The sequence below is a fragment of the Toxoplasma gondii genome, chromosome VIIb (genome assembly GCF_000006565.2).
Source record: "Toxoplasma gondii ME49 chromosome VIIb, whole genome shotgun sequence".
NCBI lineage: Eukaryota > Apicomplexa > Conoidasida > Eucoccidiorida > Sarcocystidae > Toxoplasma > Toxoplasma gondii.
In genome coordinates this window covers 3542156-3561224 of record NC_031475.1, presented here as the reverse complement: position 1 = coordinate 3561224, position 19069 = coordinate 3542156, and the positions used below count along the sequence as shown (strand labels likewise).

The following is a 19069-nucleotide window of genomic DNA, read 5'->3' as shown; positions in this document are numbered from 1 at the left end:
TCGATTTGAACTGTCAATTTCTGGATCAAAGATCGCCAGCAAATGCGTTGTTCTGTCTCCGGTGCAACCGCACTGCGTTTGCCTGTTCCACTCTCCAGGGTTCTCTCTAACTCAAGCGCCGTATCAATGGTCCCCATGTAGGGCGTGTCAGGCTATTCGGTCAAGAGTAGGCTTTCACAGTCTGCGAATTTCCACACGAGCTTTTGATGAAAAAGTTCTTTCTCCAATTTATTTACGAGTTAAGTCTGAATTCTCTCGAAGTTTCTTTGCCCCTCTTCTTGCAAGAAATTCAGAGCGACGTGTCTCAGATCTCTACATTTGTTTCCTCTCCAGACTACCGCTGGAGCACGCGCTGTTGACAGGCTGTCCGTCTCTAGGTCTACGGCGACTGTTAAGCCTTGAATTTTCATCTTCCATACGAAAACGAATCCATGTAAGTGCTGCGAGCAGCCCATTCTTCGATGCATGGTCTATCGACGACTTGCGTTGTCTGAGTTTCTGCGCAAGAGCACTGCGTGATACTGTGTGCCTTGAGGCAGTGAAGAGAGGCGCAGCCCGTGAGGAATTCTCACGGCGCAAGGTGCCTTTCGAGTGCCGATCACTGAAAACTACAGCGAACAGAGACCGAGAGAAGCGTTCGTTCGCGACTGGAAACTGCAAAGCGTTTTTGCCTAAAGAACGAGAAACAACAGGACTGCGAGTGTTGATCAGCATGAACAGTTGCCAGTCCGCTGTGCCATAGCCCGGTTGTCAGCACCTGAGGAAAGACAGCACCACACTGATTAACACAGTTACCAAACACCTCTCAGTGTAGACAACGCGAAACAGGGAGAAAACCACGGCGCGACGGTGGTGTGCATTTCATCACAGCCCCCCAACAACACTCCATTCTCGACGAATTCATCCTTGCGAACCCCGTCAACAGCCGCTAGGTCGAAAAGAAATTTTCTCGGCCGCGAGTGCGGGGACTTCGACAGCGACTTCACTCTTTTCTTTCCACCCGAGACAAAAGACGCGAAAGATTCCGGATTCCACTTGGAAACGCCACACGACACGGTCGAAGCTGCGTACCTGTGGGCTGACTCGCGATCCTCATTCCCTGCGGCCCCACACCTCGTCCTGCTGCCGCTCCTGCCGATTGCCTGTACGTTCACCCAGAAAGCAGCACAAGTGACGAGCTGTCTCTCTTCTTCTCTGCATTTTCTTCTCCACCGCGTCTCTTCAGAAAAAGACAGAAAGCAGACTTCTCCCGACGACACAGGACGAACGGATTCGACTCTCAACACCACGCACCACGCCTCGGATACACACACACATCATGTACTTCTCTCCACGCATGCATGTAGGCGTTTGCGCATGCGACGGCAGCAGAGAAGTCGCATCCCTTCCCAGACACAGAGTCCGACCTTTGCAGACTCGAATGCGAACTCGTCAACGCTTCACGACTCCGCATGGAACACCCAGCAAGTTTCGTTCGAGGAAACGCGACGAAACCGAACTCGCCACCTCGTAGTCTCCCGCGAAAACTCCCAGACAAACCCCAGAGAAAAATGCAGACACTGTGCCTTTTTGGATGCGGGTCGCTGTCGCGCCTGCGCACCGCCTGCGCACCGCTCAAAGGGATTCAAAAGTTCACTCGGAAGGATGGTCCTTCTGAGCTGTACACACTCTGCCTCGACAGTCTCACACTGACACACGGCTGAAATGGATCCCCGTCACGATCCACTCAAAGACCAACCAAAAATCCTCGAGCGCCAAGAGAGACAAACAGACCTTTGTGTCCTTTCCTGGCGGAAGTCGGACAGCTCCTCCTCCTGCTGCTCTGAATATGCTCTGTTTCTCGAAAGCGCGTTCTACTCCTTTCCACACCGCTTACACGGAATCTGTGTTTTTTTTGCGCGACAACCAGCGCTGCTTCCTCCTTTTCGAAGCATGCATGCAGCCACGGGTACATACACGCATAACGGCGCCGCACACGTCACACAAAAGATCTTGCTTCGCTGGAAAAGAAAGCGGGAAAAGATCGATCCAAACACTCACTTCATTTTGATGAGCTCTCGGGCCACAACCGTAAACGCCTGAAAAGAACACGCAACTGAACGCAGACCACAGCTGCATGCGCTCCACGAAAGTCGCTTGACGGAGACGCAGGCTCGAAGGAAGGCGGCAACGAAACGGGGGTTCCACTCTCACGGGCGCAGGCGAGACATGCGCCAGCGAGCCAGCTCGTCGAAAGACGCCAAAGAAAACAAAGAGGTCCGCGTCGACGCAACAGAGAAGCGCGAGATCCCTCTCATTCACTGCTCGCGCTGGATTTGTCTTCTTTCGCGCGGAAAGACATTTTCCGGAGTCCCGCTACAGCTGCTCTGCGAGAGGAAGAAGGTCGTCACGCAGTTGTTTTCCCCGAATGCGAATTCGACAGTTCATCTCACGTCCAGAACGCAACCACCGTGGACCAACTTCAGTGTTCCTGTCCACTTAAATCTAATACGTAACAGCTGTCGCCAGCAGTCCACTCATGCGGTCACATAGACACCTGAACAACATCCATATATATATATATATATATATATATATATATACATACACATACATATATATATATATATATATGGATAGGTAAGCAGACGTGAGTCTGGCTGCAAGGGGAATATGAACCGAGATAGAAACGCTGCAAGCCTCTTTGCGGAAGACCTGTTTCTGTTGAGTTTTTTTCTGCCGGCTCAGAACGAGAACACACATTTCTTGAGAAAATCCCCCAACGCCGCCCGTTCAAGAGAATGCAGACTGTCGAGACGGTGTTCCGCGAGAGCTGTCGCGTGCGGGAACGCGTCTCAGAGTTGCACTGATCTACGAGAAAAACGGCATTCTCCAGCGAGAGTAGAGACGTTCTCTGACCGACCGGAACGCGACCCACAGGAACGACCAGTGCGAAGAAACGCTGTGACACTGCTCTGCTTTTCTCTGCCTTGTTCTGTGCAGCAGCTGGAGAAAAGTGAAGGTCTGAGAACTTCAACAGTGCGCAAGCGAGAACGCGGAAACAGGAACTCTGCAGAGAGACAGAAGAGCGACGGCCAACCAGAGAGAACACACGTCTCACCTCGTCCACGTTGATCGCATTCTTCGCTGATGTTTCGATGAAGGAAATACCAAGCTCTTCCGCCTTTCTCTGTTGAGGGAAGAAAGAGAAACGAGACGCAGAGTGAGGGGGGACGAAAAAACAACGCGGGAGAGGAAAGACGCGTCTTCTCAGGATTTCCCAAGACATCAGTCTTTTACCAGTTTTCTCCCGATGCATCACGAGAATTAGAGAATTCAACCAGTGTGGCTGAACACACCCTCAGCCGTCGCCTTTTGTTTGCTTCCTCCAAATCGCTTCTTCACCCTCCCCCGTCGGTCGCTTAGAAAAACGAGGAACCCAGTATAATGTGGAGCGAGAAGCGACATCTCTTCAGGCGTTACCTGGCCTTCTTCAACTGACACTTGGCGATCGTCTGCCTTCTCGCATTTGTTTCCTACGAGGATCTTGCAAGTGTTTTCGTTTGCGTATCTGCATGCATGCATGTCAGCAAGAGATGGTGTCTCGGTCCAGGAAAGGCATATCGGGAAGAACTCTCTGAGTCTCGCACCCCCCCCCTCCCCCGGCCTCGCTGGGTGTGCACACAGTCTCCTCTGCGACGCCCTTCTCTCTGCCAGTCTTTCTCGGATTCTGTCTTCTTCCTCTCCTCTCCACCTCTCTCAGTTTCTTGCTGCCGCTCTGCCCTGCATGCGTTGCTGCCCTCTGCCTCGCTCCTCGGCCTCCCTCGGTTTCCCCGCTCTCCTCGGCGCCGACTCGGCTTCCGCGGACCTCTGCGTCTTCCTGCGGAGGCGCTCGGCGAGCGGCGTTCGGAGGAGTTGTCTGCGCGAGAGGCAGGACTGCGGAGCCTGAACCTCGCACCAGCCGAGAGAGAGAGCGAAACGCACCTGTTGACTTCTGCCAGCCACTCGTCGACGTGCAAAAACGACTCGCGGTCAGTCACGTCGTAGACGAGCACAATGCCGTCTGCGCCGCGGTAGTACGCGCTGGTGATCGTCCGGAAGCGCTCCTGCCCCGCTGTGTCCCACTGCATGCAACAAACGAAGCAGCAAGTGGAGAGCGTCCGGCACGCGAAAGCGACTCCGCGGCACAGTCGAGACAGCAGCAATGCGGAGAAAAAAAAGCCGACTCACATCCACTCCAGAGAAGACGCAGGTCCCTCCACTCTCTCCACCACCCCCCTCAGAAAACGCTTCCAACAAAAAACGGAACGTTAACGACATGCGCAAACGTGACGACATGCACGCATATGTGCGTATGCTAGCAATATGTCTGAATATAGATGCATTCGTATGCACATGCATACATATATATATATATAGAGAGAGAGATGTAGAGATAGATAGAAGTATCCATACATATGTGTATATATGTATATATGTATAGATATACATCTGTACAGATCGATGCAAAGATATAGGTAAGCATGTGTATAGGTGCGTGTGTGTGTGTGTGTTCGGATGCGTATGCGAGAGGAAGTATCTACAAGTGTCTTTTTATGTGGAGACTTGTTTGGAATTCCAGTGGATTTCCTGACGATTTGAAGCTTGACAATTTCGTTGTCCACATTGATCGTGCGAAATCTCTGCGAAGAAGACACAGACACACGCGGAAGAGACATGGCGCATGCGTCTGGCCCTCCGAGGAAGCAGCGAAAGAGAGAGGAAAGCGGGGGAAGCGCAACAACGAGTCTCTGAGGAAGCAAGTCGATTAACAAAGTTGTCCTCATAAACGCGGAGGACAGCGACATCCGAGGAGGATCTGAAAGACACCGAGAGAGGAGACTGACGGAGAGAAGAGAGAGACGATTGACACAGAGAGAAGAGAGAGACGACTGACACAGAGAGAAGAGAGACGACTGACACAGAGAGAAAAGAGTGGAAGAGCAAGAAAACATACAAAGTCGACGCCGATTGTGGTGATGTAGCTCTCGGTGAAGGCATCGTCCTGCAGGCAGAAGAGCGAAGAACGCAGCTCACCCTGTAGACACTCTAAAAGCAGCGACAGACGGCGCACACGCACAACGAAAATGAACTTTTCCAGTACTTGCTAAAGTGCAAATGCATGCGCATGTGTCTGTACACGAGCTGCTCAACCGCTGCGCCTCGAAAAGCAAACACTCTCTCTACCCCGTCGTTTTCTGTGCCCGAACATCTGCGCAAAATTCAAATCAAAAAACCTGGCCACTCTCCGACAAAGACTTGCACATGCACACAGTTCTCTACCTACCAACATCTGCTCCACAATATACACACATACATACAAATATATATATATATATATCGTAAATGCATACATACACATATGGTGGTACGAGCAGTCACAGGGAACACAGACACTCTTACATAGATACTTATACACATGAAGAGATATCCATTTGCTTACAAGCACGTATTGTACGTATATAAATATATATATATATATATATATATATATATATATATTTGTACATCTATTTGTATGCGGAGTTAGAGAGGACGGACAGCACATCCACTTTGACGAAGGCAGAGAAAAACACACAGAAAGACAGAAGGCATCCGTTTCCTGAAGACTCACGGAAAACCGGAGCAGAAGACAGGACTTGCCGACACCAGAATCGCCGATAAGGACGAGCTTGAAGAGGTGGTCGCTGTACGTACACCCCGGGCAGAGGTCTAAAGACGCGTTTTCCAGAGGCGAACCTGAATTTAGTTGTCTCGGCGAGTCCGCCCTTCTTCTTCTTTTCGACGAAAAGAAACACACCCGTAATTGCTGCCTAATGGAAGTGAGTCTTGGACCTACATGCGCCTGTCTAGCTCTCTCTCTCTCTCTCGCTATATCTATCTATATCTCGACCTAAATCCCTATAAATACGTATATATATATATATATGTATGCATCTACATATCCCCATCTGTTTATCTAAATATCTATACATAGACGTATATATATCTGAATATCCATGGATCTTAAGAACTGGAGAGTATAGACAGCCTGTAACTTGAGTCGAGCAAAAGGGAACATTTGCGATTTTTTGAAAAAAGCTGAGATGGCCATATACACCTGATTACGGCCACAGAAGCTTTTCTTTCCGACAGAGAACACGAGGAGACTCGCGTCTTCAACTCACTAAGGATTCTCATCAAGACATGCATTCCGCGAGTGTCATTTTCTTCTCCTCTACTCTTCTGAAAGGTACTCGTAGCCACCTCGTAGAGAAGATATCTTTCTCCACGACTCAATACATACAGAAACACACACATACATGTATATATATATATATATATATATATATATTTGTACATGTGTACGTACGTATGAAGTTATGTATGGAGTGTCACCTACAGGTATGTGGATATATGTGCGTTGCTCTGTCGACCATCTCTGTCTCTTTCTAAGTGTATGTTTGTGACGTTGGAGAACCGGATTCTGCTCGCTGTGCAAGAGACTCACTAGTCCCGTGGTCTGCCTGCCGCCATTGTGCAGTTGCTGGGGTACTTTCAGAATCGATCTTTCGGCAGAAGGCGAGCAGACGAGGACTGGAAGCCGAGGAGAACCAGGCCAGAGTTGCCTTCGTCTGCGGAGAGGGAAGACCGCGAAAGGCGGAAGGACTCGACGGGGAGGAGCCAAAGTGGCGAAGGGGGCAAGAAGACGCGATGCGAGAGAAGAAAGTCAGAGGCCAGCTGTGTACAGAGGGATCCGAGCGCAGAGCTGCACCCTGTCCAGCGGCCAGTTTCCGCGCGTCGGCCTCAGGCTTGCGCGCGCAAGCCACCAAAGGCGCATGCACCTCTTGCACTCTCTCCGAGAAGCGACGCGCGCCCAACCGCGAAAGTCGACTGGAGACGAAGCTGTTGATCCGGAGTGTCTAGACAGAAGCCGAGAGCGCGATGCGGCGAGGGGATGAGGTCCCAACGCGCAGGTTGAGGCGCTTCGAATTACACAGCTGCGCGTTCAAGATTCGATGCACACCTGCCTGCGTTCTCTGCCTCCGTAAACGGTTCACAGAAGATGGGAGAGGAGACGAAGACGCCTACTGTTCGAGGTGACGCCGTGGAAACGAGCACTCACGCTTCGCGACGGTTGCAGAGAGCCAGTTGGGCGGCCGCGGGGAGCGGGGGAAGAAGGGCATTCAGACAGGCGTTTTTTACAATTGCACAAGACGAGGCGAGCGCGCGCGGAAAGGCGCGGCCGTGGAGACGGCGAGCGCGCGAGAAGGAGAGCACCAGAGGAAACGGAACTCAGATACACGGACCAACTCCGGCGTTTTCGAGAGCGAAGAGAACTGTGGCGTTTTTGCAGGTCGCGACGAACAAAGGCTGAACCAGTAGAGAGAACAGATGTCCGACGGAGAAGGACCGGCTGAGACTCACGGAAGCTCGACAGCGAGAAGACTGGCGTCTTCATGTCCAGCGCAGCCTCGAATGGGGTATGAGGAAGAGCGAAGATCCGGTTGTCCACCGACAGAAGCTTCCGAGCTTCTTCAACGCGTTTCTCATAATTGCTCGCACAAACTTCTATCCGCACAGACTTACAGTCTTTGCAAAGCCTTGTTTGTCGAGACTTGCTTACAGAAGCCGGACAGGGGAAGCGAGCTGTTCAGATGGACATGCAGCTCGGCTCTCGCGATTTCTGGCGGGTGAGTGTTTTCGGGGAGACAGGCCGAGGAAACTGGAGATTCATGTCGAAGATAGATGCGATTTGAGTTTCAAGACGTCTTCTTCTCCCTTCTACCGCAAGCTTCTCTTGTCTTCTGCAGCCTGCGTTTCCCGACTGTCGAGCGCCTCGCAGTCGGCACTGCACACTTCCAGAGAACTTTCCAAGAAGCTTTTGACCGGGAATTCTCCACGAGTTGCAGGCAAAAAACCAAACGCCAACGCGCCTCTGAGAACAAACGCCTCGCAGCCGAGCGTCGGCTTATCCACCGTGCAAAATCCGAATGCCTCTCTCGCCTGCGGCAGGCGAGAAGTGAAGATGTGACGGACGGCGGCGGCTCTTTCTCCACTCACTGCTCTCTCTGCTTTCCACGGATCCGAGCACACAGCAGTCGTCGGCCTCAAAACCTTTGCCCCTTGCAGACAAAGAGATGTACACCTACGCATGCACAGATATACTTATTTGTCCGCGAGAAAACGTGGATGTGCAGATGGACATCAGGCAGGCACCGGGGGGGGGCTCTAGACGCAGCTAAAAAAGGGGAGAGTTTCGCACCTGCCTTCGAGCAGCCGTTGGAACTGGAGAGTTTGCAGTGTGTACAGACGAGGATTTCCGGCTTTTCCGCGCGCGGAGAAGAGTTTGCAGAACTCGGAGGAGAGAAGCTGTTCGACGAGGCGCGACTTTCTCCAGAAAAAGGCGGCGCGTTCCAAACGCCTGAGGAGGAGCGCCGCCGCGGTCGAGAGGACGGTTGCGCGCATTCGAGAGAGAAAAGAAGACCTGCAAAAGTCGTCGCACACAGAACGCCGTCTCTTCCGATGGACACCATACACACTGCGTGCTGTCCCGCGAAATTCTGTCGTCCTTTGCGAGAACACCGTGACTCCTCTGAGGCCAGTCTGAATCTCTGTCTGCTCTGCGGCCGTTGAGAGACCCCTCAACTGGTGTGGTTGTCTTGCTGCACCCTTCCTGTTTCTTCGTTTTTCTCCACGACCTCTGTCCCGACCTTCTGCCTGTCTCAGACTCGCTGTTTCCACATCTCTGCGCGCATTTTCTGGAGAAAAAGGGCTCAGCAAAGAACTCCATCGCCGCCTGTCTCGCGAACGCAGCAGGAGAGAGTCCTCGTTCTCCTCCGTTTCCTGCTCGCGGCTATCCCGACCTACGGCCTCTCTTCTCGTCTCTGTCTTCTCGCGTGGTTCGCTGCCTCGCTCTCTTTGTCGACACACTTGTGGAAAACCGCGAGGATCTTCTGCTCAAACGTCTTCCAGCTCGCTCTCCACGCGTCTTGTCTGGACATGGAGCTCTTCTGAAGACGGACAGCTACCTCCGTTCGCCAGCCAAACTTCCAAATTTTCTCTTCTGAAGCGAAGCTCTCTCGGGTGCGCCTCTCTCGCTCGGTGTCGCGACAGCTGAGCTCTGGAGGGAGTCGAGAGACGTCGTCTTCGAGCTCTTCTGCTCCGGTCTCAAACGTTTTCTCTCCTCGACAGTCCACCGAGACAGGTCGTCTTCGGCGACGGAGAAACTCCGACGGCGACGGATCCTCTGTTTCTCGTGTGAACTCGAAGAAAACGACTTGAAAACGCTTTCACCCTCCCTCGCCACCATGAGTTACGACCGCGCCATCACAGTCTTCTCCCCAGACGGGCACCTTCTCCAGGTTTGTCTCAGAGCACAAAGCGGGAGGTTCGTCAACTCAAAAGCTTGAAAAAAAGACGCATCTCTTAAAGCACAGAAAATCCGACGAAACTGCCGATATATCTCCGTGTATTTACCGATGTACACACATGTAATGCAATAGATATCTATACATAGAGAGATGGACCTTCATACACACATGCATATGCGTATACATGCATAGTTCAGTCTGCTCTCTTGAGGGACCCTCAAGAAAGTCTTTGTTACCTCCTTTTGGAAGAAATTCAACACATGGGCGGGTGCGTGCAAAATGGGAAGTTCTTATTTACATCGATATCCGACGCAAATAAAGTCCTGTGAACATTATATATATATATATATATGTATGTGTATCTACATGCAAATGTCGACACACACCTACCCTCTCTATTCATCTCTGTTTATGCGTATATTTATATATATATTTATCTGTGTATATTCAGAGTTGGGGATTTTCGGTGAACAACTTCGTGAGTTTCGTATACGAGTGAATTGCGTTTTAGGTCGAGTACGCCATGGAGGCTGTTCGACGAGGAGGATGTGCCGTCGGAGTCATGGGGAAAGATCTTGTCGTCCTTGCAGTTGAAAAGAAAGCGGCAGCGAGACTTCAAGAGCCTCGGTAAACAAACATTTTCTTGTCCAGGCTAGCCACATTTCTCTCTTCCATCGTCTGCTTCACTCCGCCTGGAGACCCGCCTGTACATTCGGTATTTATATATATATATATATATGTTTATATATACGTTTATACACACATGTATCGGTGTATAACCGTATATATGTATATATAACCATACATGTATGTACAAAAACATGTATGTGCGTGTATGCTGTCTCTGGATATGCGAGAGTGTGGAGGTGTTGAACTGAATATTTGAGAATGTCGGAGAGGCTTCTTTTTTGTCGTTCTGGAAAGTGAGGACCGTCCACGTTTCTTTCCACGGCGCAGACGAACTGCGTTTCTTCAGGACTGCTCGGAAAGTCGTGATGCTCGACGAGAACCTCTGTCTCGCGTTTGCGGGGCTTCACGCAGACGCGCGGGTGTTGATCAACAAGACCAGGGTGGAGTGTCAGTCTTACCGCCTCAACACTGCGACGGCGCCTTCTGTCGACTACATCTCCAAGTTCATTGCACAAGTGCAGCAGGTAGACTCGGAGATGTCCAGAATTCCTCGACAGACAAATACAGGACAACCAACATGCTGGAAGACCCCCGTCTGCAGCTTACGGTGGAGAAGCATCCCGTCTCAGTCGCGGTCCATCCCGCACTCGAGTTCACCGGAACTTCACGATATATTTATATATATATTTATATATATAATATTCATATTCATATATACATAGTTATGTCTATTTGCACATTCACATTTACACACACACACACATCTTTACAATCCATCTTTATAATCCTATATATGTATGTATGCATGTATATATATATATATATATATATGTATATGTGTGTATGTATGTATCAATGTATCTATGTATGTATGAATTGCTTTTTGTGTGATCTGAGCATGAGTTTCGGAGGCTGTGCAGACGCGCATGTGGTGGGGATTCCTTTTTCTTCTACAGAAATACACGCATCGCGGAGGAGTACGGCCCTTCGGACTCAGCTGCCTGATCGCGGGAGCGGAACACGATGGATCGATTGCTCTCTATCAAACAGAGCCTTCTGGGATCTGTGCGAAGTGGAAGGCGCAAGCCATGGGGAAGAACTACCGAGTGAGTTGTTCGACGAAAGGTGGACACTGTTAGAACCTGTTTCTCAAATGCCTCGGACTGCGAAGAACTCGATGAGCTGTTAGCATCACGCAAAACTGACTCGACAGAGACGCAGCCGTGCGACGAACACTTGGTTTGTGACTCCAGGTCTGCGGAACAAGAGAGGTTCCTTTCTCGCTGAATTCCTTGCACCTGAGTCGCTGAACAGAACTCTCTCCAGTTCCGAGATACTCACAGTTCCTGTCTTCGTGACTGCTGCATACCCTCCTCCTCGCGAGAGGACTGCTTGAAACGAGGCGCAAAGATTGCCAGGTTTCAGGGAATACGGCTTTGAGAGTATTTCACGTTGGTGTGGTTCTGGGCGTAGTTTCTCGGTTCTTGTGTTTCTCGCATCGCCGAGAAACAACGCCTGAAACGCAGGCGCGCGCGTGTATGTGATCAATATACCCTCGTCCTTAGAGGAACAAGCTTTTCGAAAGGGACAAGGAAAAACTGAGACGCGCGGCGCTCTTCACGCTTTTCAGGACCTCTCACTTGCGCAGAAAAGGCTGGTCGTAAAGGGTGCCGAAGAGGAGAAGACTTTGAAGTATTTCACTCAACGTTTCCTGAACGAACTGAGTTCTTTTTCCAGGACTCAAAAATGTTGCATGCAACTCTCACGAATTCCTCGCTGCCTCGCTGGAAAACACACGCAGGGGAGGCTTCTCTTCGTCGCTCTCTGCAGAAGCAGAGAGTTTCTCATTCTGCGTTTTCTGACTCTGGGGCTACTGTGAAGGAGCGTATCTGAACATGCACACTGTGCGTGTGTATATGCATATGCATATACATACATATGCATATATCCATATTTACCTAAAAATATACTTATATAGACATGTATTGATATTTATGCGAGCGTGCAAAGGTGGAATGCACTCGTTCCACGGTCGAAGTGTCTGGGGTATCCATGTGCGCTGATTTGCATGGTTTCACGACTGAATCGTTCTTCACAGCTGCTGAGATGCCTGGAATTCGTCAACTCTTTCCTCTCCGTACACACACTGGAGGGAAAGAAGTAGAGAAATATGCAAACAAGTACCCACATGGGCTTGAGGAGTTGTTGTCTTCTGCGAAAAGGCGGCCTTCGCGGAAGCGTATTCGATTTGAGAGACGCCGTTATGTGCCTTCAATCTACAGACTGTCCAAGAGTACTTGGAAAAGAATTACGCACCGGATCTGGATGAGGACGGCGCAGTTCACTTGGCCGTCGGCGCCCTCATGGAAGTTGTGGAGGCTGGACACCGCCACATCGAGGTAGCGGTTGTGAAAAAAGAACAGTTCTACTTCCTCGACGAGGACCGTCTCGAGAAAGAGGTAAAATCCAGTTGCGCGTGCCGTCTTCCTTATATGTATTTATACATAAATGTGCGTTTGTATGTATGCGTTAACTTGTAGGTGTGCGTAGGTATACGTATACGCATTTAATGAGCATCCTGTGTCAAACGCATGTTCTTTGTGTATACATGAATTTACACATAAACACATTAGCAAATAATTAGGTTTGTAAAGGTACAAATATGCATACATACACTTACATATGTATACGTGCGTGTGTCTGTGTGTAGAGATACGGCAAATGCGTGCTCCTCATGTCTTCATATGTATGTATATATATATATATAGATAGATAGACATTAGGGTTTGGGGATATATACATGTGAAAGCATGAGTATATCTAAATACGTGTGCGCATATGCATGCACAGATTTTATCCGTACATACATACGTGTAGATGGACCGGGTTATTTCAGCGGCAGATTTTTTGTTTTTGCTGGGGATTCGGTTTGTCACTGAAGGCTTTCAGTAGACTGCGGAGTGTTCTCCAGTCGATTTAAAATTTTCACATTTAGCAACATCGGGACGCAAGTATGCGGCGCTGACAAGGTGCGCAGAAGGACAGGAGCCGTTCACTGCTTGAGTTGATGTTCTCCGATTTTTGTTTACTTTTTGCGTATTTTTGTTCTTTTAATTTTATTTTTGTCGACTTTTTCTGATTTTTATCTTTGTCTCAGGCTCAGCGCGTGGAGTCGCTGAAGAATTCGGAAGAGGAGAGCAAGAGCAGCGGTAGCTCGTAATTCTGTGCGTTTTTCCGAGTGTCAGTACGAACGTTTTCTTGCGTGGAAACAAGTTGAAAAGAGTTGCATGCCGCCGAGAAAAGGCGTTCTCGGTAGAAGTAAAAGAACGCCGACGGTGTTGCTGTGATGGCGTTCTTCGTGTTAGGAGACACGGAACTCGGGCGGACTCGAAAAGACTCAGAGATCTGGAAATTCAGAAAAATGCTCAGAAGCGGTGATGAGGAGATGCGCCGGCTAGCGAGGGCGACACAAGACTGCCTTTCTGAGAGCGCGAAAAACGCACTTTTCCACGACTCGCTTTCAGACGACTTCGCCCCGTAAATGAACGATTCGTTTTCTGTTTGAGAGGCTGGATTTCCGTCCAGTTTTTTTGAATTCGTTTCCTATACTGCTCCCTGTCTCTCCGATTTACAAGTGTGTGAACATGAGCAGCGGAACCTCAACGTTCCACGCACGGAAAGGGGGGACTTTTGTGACCGGGAAAAGTGAAGTGCGAGTTCACGCTCAGGAGGCAAATACGCGCGTCACCACTGCGAAACTTCACCTTTCTAGCTTCCTTACAAGCAGCCTGTGTTTTCACTGGACATGGCGAGTGTGAGAAGCATAAAGTCAGGTGAAAAAAATGTTCACTTCCGATCTGCGGGCTTTTGCCGCACGACTTTGGCGAGGTGTCTTCACACTCTGCGGCTGAAGAAAAAGAGTCACCGTCGCGCGGTTTCCCTGTGTATTGCTAAAAAGTGAGATCGGGTCCGATTCACTGGGTGTCTGGGCTCGGCTTCCGTCTCCTGGCGTTTCACAGCTGCTCTGCGTCGCCGCTCTTTCGTAAAGCAGAGACAAAATGCCAACGGACAGGTGCGTGGTGGCACAACTGGACAGCATTTGCCGACGATCTGTCTTCTACAAACGTGAGAGGACTTGGACCTTGCAAGCAGAGGGCATGCGGATACTGTGGCAGTTCCACCAAATCCGAATCCACGTGCAAGAAGAATCCGGAAGAATGGGGGGGCCAGTTAGCATTTGTCTGCGACGCTTTAAGCAAACTACGGGGTCGCATGTAGACGAGTCTCACTCGCGCTGCTCGTCACGTGACAAAGCACGTCACGAGTTCAGGTCGGGTGGAACGGAAATCGAAACCGCTGTTTCTAAGCAGGAGTCCCAGTCGTAGTAAGAAATCCCCCAAAACAGGCTCATTTCATTTGTGACCATACACCACATTCTCTCGCGAATGCTTCACATTCACATCAATATCTAACGGAATGAAGACTCAACCTCCCTTGTTCATGCCAGTTCCGCTTTTCTGAACAAGCTGCGGGCAAAACTGTGAGCTGGAGAACAGAAAAAACACAAATTCCACGTAACGTTCCGGTCAGGCACTGGCCCTGAAGCACTGTCGACGGTAAGGCCTCGAGACACCACAGGCCTTGCGATGTGTGTAAGGTACGACCGAAGTCTCGGGTGTGGGCACACCTACAGCAACCCAAAACAAAATCGATCTCGCTTTGCCACGCGGCTGCTCTTTGTACAGAGGTGACTCTTTCTAAGCGATTACTCTTTGCCCAGTAGGTGTTGTCCCTTTGCACAGAGGTGCGTCAGTTTTTTCTTCGGAAAAAGTTTACTCTTTGTAGAGCGATCGAAACACGGGACCAATGAGAGGGAGGAGGTGTCCAGCGAGCATGCTGCGGCCGTGCTCCTCGAACGCTCGAGCTGCAGTTTGGCGGACCATGAGACTCGCGTTGAACATGACACATATAAGGCCTGCTGCTTCTTCGTCCACCCCGGACAAGACAAGACCCGAAAGCCTCTCACCCTCTGCGTGCGCCATCTCGTTTTTTGGAATCCTCTCGCATGCAGACCCCGACAGCCGTCCAGCGGCTGCCTTGAGGCCTCCGTGTCTGTTCCTCGCTTCCGCTGCGATTTGCCACCAGGCAACGAAAGCTGCAAGAATCCCTCCGAGAACGTCGCCTTGTCCCCCGGACCGCTTTGGACTCCCGCGGGAGTTTTGCGTGAGCCCGCATGTAGCGAGGGCGGCTCTGGCGTCTGGACACACTTGTTCGCTCCGAGCCGGCAATCGTGAAAAAACAACGAAAACGTCTGCGGGACCCTTCACAAGCAAATTCGGTCCGTTCAGTCCGAGAGTAAGGTCAGCTAGACGCCCCGCAAAAGACTTGAGCGAGGAAGGGAACAAATCCAGAAAGATGAGTGACGGACAAGGAGCCACAGACGGTGGTGAAGGTGACCGATTCGCGTGCGTTACGTCGTCGGAGTCAACAGCGAGCGATGGGTCTGTCTCGGGGGGCGGCTGCCATCGTCTAGAGAAATCTGCGAAAACGTTTTCCGACTTTGGTGCATCGCAGCTTCTCTGCTGCTCACGCTGCACTGCCTGGAAAAAAGAAGAAAGAAAATATTTATTCGACAGGGGAGAGCAGGGCTCCTCGAGGGAGTCGAACGCCCCCTGGAGAAGTTCGAATTCTCGTCTGTTCGGAGTCAGCAGACATCGCCGGTAGTTCTTCAGTCTTTGGAGGGACGGCGAATGTGGTGGGGTGCACAGGACGCGAATCATGTCCGCATCGATGACCTACGGGTGAGGGGGACGGCCAAGACACAGGACAGGACAGAATGCAGGATTACCACCGAAAAAAAACGCACATCTCTTTCTCATTTGCACCGACCCATGACACGCCGATCTCCGAGACAACATACCCCGTAAGAGAAGACGAGCGAAGTAGTTCAGAACAAGAACCTACTGAGGTGAAGTATCCGGATTCTTGTTATCATTCGTATAGAACTAGCGAGAGCAGGCAACTCTTCTGATGCTAATGAGATCCGTGTACTCTTGTCTTGCGTATCACCAGCTCTGAGACAAGAGTACTCCTCGGCTTTTCTGAGGAGGCGATTCACTGTGACTTGGACTTCCGAAAATACACTCGTACCACAAATTTATTCTCCTTCATAGCCACTTCCAAGACAGTGAGTGCAGCGCGTTGGATAGTGCATCCGCTTTCGGGGTTCGCGCCTGAAGCACCGCAAGCGTCTCTCTTTGTTTCTTCATCGGCAGGCGGAGTTGTCATTGCAGGAGCTCCCATGCCCGGTCCCATCACGACAACGTGGCACTTCTTCAGTATTTCGCCAGCCTGTACAGACACAAAAAGCACAGTATGCCAACGGAGGAAAAGGTGCTCGTTATGGGCAGACACACGCCGTTCAGGGGCTCACACCTCGGTAAGAAAACCACGGCCTTCCCCAACTCTTTTTCACAACGGCTTCAAGATTACGTTTTCAGCATTCTGTCTTGAGCAATCTACTAGGGTGGTGGTGCACATCAACAAGAAAAAACGTCCTTGTCTGTAGCTCATGAATGGAGTCCTGTTCGATATACGAGGTTATATAATGTCCGAAATGGTAACGTTTCTTCTATGTGACCTTCATAAATGGAGTCACACCCACTCACACTGGAGTTGACGTCCGAATTCATGTTCTCTTGTTGCAGACACTTTCTGCAGTCTCTTCGCAAGTTATTATGAATTGGCAGCTCTTTCGAAAAAGCGTTTTCTGGAAGCAAACATTGCTCGATTTCCCCGCGGCCTGCATTTGACGGCAGAGAAGCTGGTGATTTCAACTTTTTTCTTGGAGTTCCATCGGACTTACTTTGTTTTCTAGGCGGACCAGCGCATCTTCGAGAGACTGTCCCGACTGCAGCTGACCGGGCAAGATCTGGAAAAATATTCAAGAACTCAGATGATTGACCTTCAACGAAGAGGACTGCAAATACTTCTTCTTCTCTACTACAAGGCACATTCATGCTAGGCTGTTCCTCTTGAAAAAGTTCGCAGATTTAGTTTGTGGTAAAGAAGCGACAGAGAAGAACAGTGTGCGACAAGAGCGCCGGTGAGTCTCGGTGCAATCAATGCCCCCACACTATCTCCCCATCACATCACGCTCAGAAATTCATGCGTAGTCACCACTGTCGGCGATACACACGTTGAGCGACACGGAACCTGTCTTTTTTTTCCAAGATACCACGCGGAAACCCCTGTGACTGGTATGCAAATTTTGCTCTCGTGACAGAAGCCAGCACAGTCCTTGTATTGTGCGTTTACCGGATAGACGATGAGTTCAGGACTGTACGTTTTGATGGGTCCCGCTGCTTCCGGAGTCGTTATGATATACGCCAGATCCATCCCCTGCAGAGGCAGCGCAAGTTGCGACAAACACACAAAACCTCGGCGACTTCCTCGCCACGTAAGCGGAACGACACCAGAAGGAAAACGGCTAGTCAGCAGGGCGTACGTAGCAATAAGTATTTCGAAGAGGTCAACCGGCCGAGTGAGGAGGCTGTCACCTTCAACTACGGACCCCAAACGTTCCCCATGTTGCTGTTCCACACAAGTGAAAAGTCGCCGGAAAAGGAATCAGCATGTCAGGAACGCATTTCTACCTACCATGTGCAGCGCAGCCATCGCACTGAAGTACGGAGCTCCGGTGAACTCCAGAGCACCCCCCACGACGCAGATGCGCCCTGCAAGTCAGGAACCGAACCAGAGACAAATTTGGAAGACGGAGAGTCTCGAGCTCACCTCCACCGTCTGAGGCAGCGTCGTTCCTCCCCAGCAACAAACAGAGGGAAGTACATCCTAGTGTCTTGTACACGACGCGAAGTTCTGAGCACCAACACAGACTAAGACCTTCAGAATCGGCGTAGGTAGCGCCCTCGTTGAATAATCACCGCTGCTGCGCTTGCCTCCGCAGAAGGAATTCCACCCTAGGGAGACGCCACTGTCGGACAGTTTTGCTCGTTCAGACACATCACCGCATGCAGCACGAAACGCGCTCGACCGTGGCCGGTTACTCTGATTCCTAGAAGTTGTCTGAAGTTGTGGTTTAGCGAGAAGGAAATGAGCTAAGCGGCTTCTCAAGAGAACTCGTACCATTCTGGCCCTTGTGATGACTGAAGTCCAGAGGGGGGATGAAGAAATCTTTCGCAGCTGACAAGCATCACACCACATTGAAAGTTCCTGTCCCCAAAGTGGAATTTCGACTGCACCCGAGAGAGCGAACTGATGGGCCGCCCCCTCGACGAAATGTCGGTTTGCTGCATCAAGGTGCTATGCCGTTCATTTGAACGGCAGAGAGCCTTGCGCAGCTGTTTATATCCGTTTCGGCATCCGTGTTTGCGAACAACGCGGTCGTGACTCAGATTGCAATCGATTTCAGCTTTTCGGTCCCGGAATTTTGTGGCCCACTCAAAATCCTACCTTCCTGTTGCCTCCCGTCCGGGGGTTCCTATGTTTCTAGAAGCAAGCATTCTCCTGGAAGTATGTACTACGAGTTGGACTACTGATTTACTGCTTCACGGCCTTTGCCTAGCGGATCCAAGGTCTCTTGTGGTGGCAGAGCATTGTTGAGATGACAGCGTAGAAATTGAACCAATTAAACACCAGTTCCACTTACCTTTCACCCAAGCACTTGATGTCTCATCCCAGGCCTCCGGATTGTCTTTTTCTCCGTGTGAACGCACGGTCTCAGCCATTGTCGCACTCGCGTGAAAACCAGTCTGTGTCGCAAGTAGACTTTTCCTTCGACTGGTTTCAAACTCAGCCCGATGAGGTTTTCGGAAGTTCCGGCGTGATGAGCACTCTGTGACCCGTACGGATGCCTCACGCTGTTTTCCTAAGCGGCATGCGCCATTCCTTCTGCTTCTTCAGAAAAGAGTAAGAGCGCCGACACCGCGACCCACCCTGCAAGTGTCCGCGTTGCAGTTTCACTTAGCAGGACAACCTTCTGTACCATTGCATGTCAGAAACAGCAGTGAGATTGTGCGGTTAGAACGCCTGACCTAGTTGCGCGGTGA

The 19069-nt window shown here is 50.6% G+C and overlaps 4 protein-coding genes across 4 annotated transcripts; 2 read left to right on the top strand and 2 right to left on the bottom strand.

Moving 5' to 3' along the window:
* Positions 1-442: 442 nt before the first annotated feature.
* TGME49_258130 (Rab1 protein) lies at positions 443-6534 on the bottom strand (the record flags this gene model as incomplete). Its single annotated transcript, XM_018781167.1, has 10 exons — positions 443-757; positions 1072-1142; positions 2041-2078; positions 3101-3169; positions 3463-3550; positions 3964-4103; positions 4614-4661; positions 4976-5023; positions 5633-5705; positions 6509-6534. The coding sequence occupies 10 exons, from the start codon at positions 6532-6534 to the stop codon at positions 708-710; spliced, it is 651 nt and encodes a 216-aa protein (XP_018637002.1). The 3' UTR covers positions 443-707.
* Positions 6535-7483: 949 nt separating this feature from the next.
* TGME49_258140 (hypothetical protein) lies at positions 7484-8032 on the top strand (the record flags this gene model as incomplete). The annotated part of the gene is made up of 1 exon (XM_002364997.2): positions 7484-8032. One exon carries the CDS (start codon positions 7484-7486, stop codon positions 8030-8032), a length of 549 nt encoding a protein of 182 aa, XP_002365038.1.
* A 497-nt stretch (positions 8033-8529) lies between these two features.
* Positions 8530-13648, top strand: TGME49_258150 (proteasome subunit alpha type 7, putative). Its single transcript, XM_018781168.1, has 6 exons — positions 8530-9362; positions 9883-9998; positions 10348-10525; positions 10958-11107; positions 12284-12460; positions 13159-13648. The coding sequence occupies exons 1-6, from the start codon at positions 9309-9311 to the stop codon at positions 13219-13221; spliced, it is 738 nt and encodes a 245-aa protein (XP_018637003.1). The 5' UTR covers positions 8530-9308; the 3' UTR covers positions 13222-13648.
* A 982-nt stretch (positions 13649-14630) lies between these two features.
* TGME49_258160 (carbohydrate kinase) lies at positions 14631-18748 on the bottom strand (the record flags this gene model as incomplete). Its single annotated transcript, XM_002364999.1, has 7 exons — positions 14631-15796; positions 16152-16352; positions 16867-16932; positions 17319-17402; positions 17661-17737; positions 18147-18203; positions 18670-18748. 7 exons carry the CDS (start codon positions 18746-18748, stop codon positions 14834-14836), a joined length of 1527 nt encoding a protein of 508 aa, XP_002365040.1. The 3' UTR covers positions 14631-14833.
* Between the last annotated feature and the right edge of the window lie 321 nt (positions 18749-19069).

What these genes read in the sequence shown, in the direction of transcription:
- TGME49_258150 (XM_018781168.1), top strand. Translation starts at nt 9,309, where the DNA reads ATGAGTTACGACCGCGCCATCACAGTCTTCTCCCCAGACGGGCACCTT. An exon ending in CCATGGGGAAGAACTACCGA is followed by an intron (nt 11,108 to 12,283) that starts GTGAGTTGTTCG and finishes TTCAATCTACAG; the next exon opens with ACTGTCCAAGAGTACTTGGA. An exon ending in AGGACCGTCTCGAGAAAGAG is followed by an intron (nt 12,461 to 13,158) that starts GTAAAATCCAGT and finishes TCTTTGTCTCAG; the next exon opens with GCTCAGCGCGTGGAGTCGCT.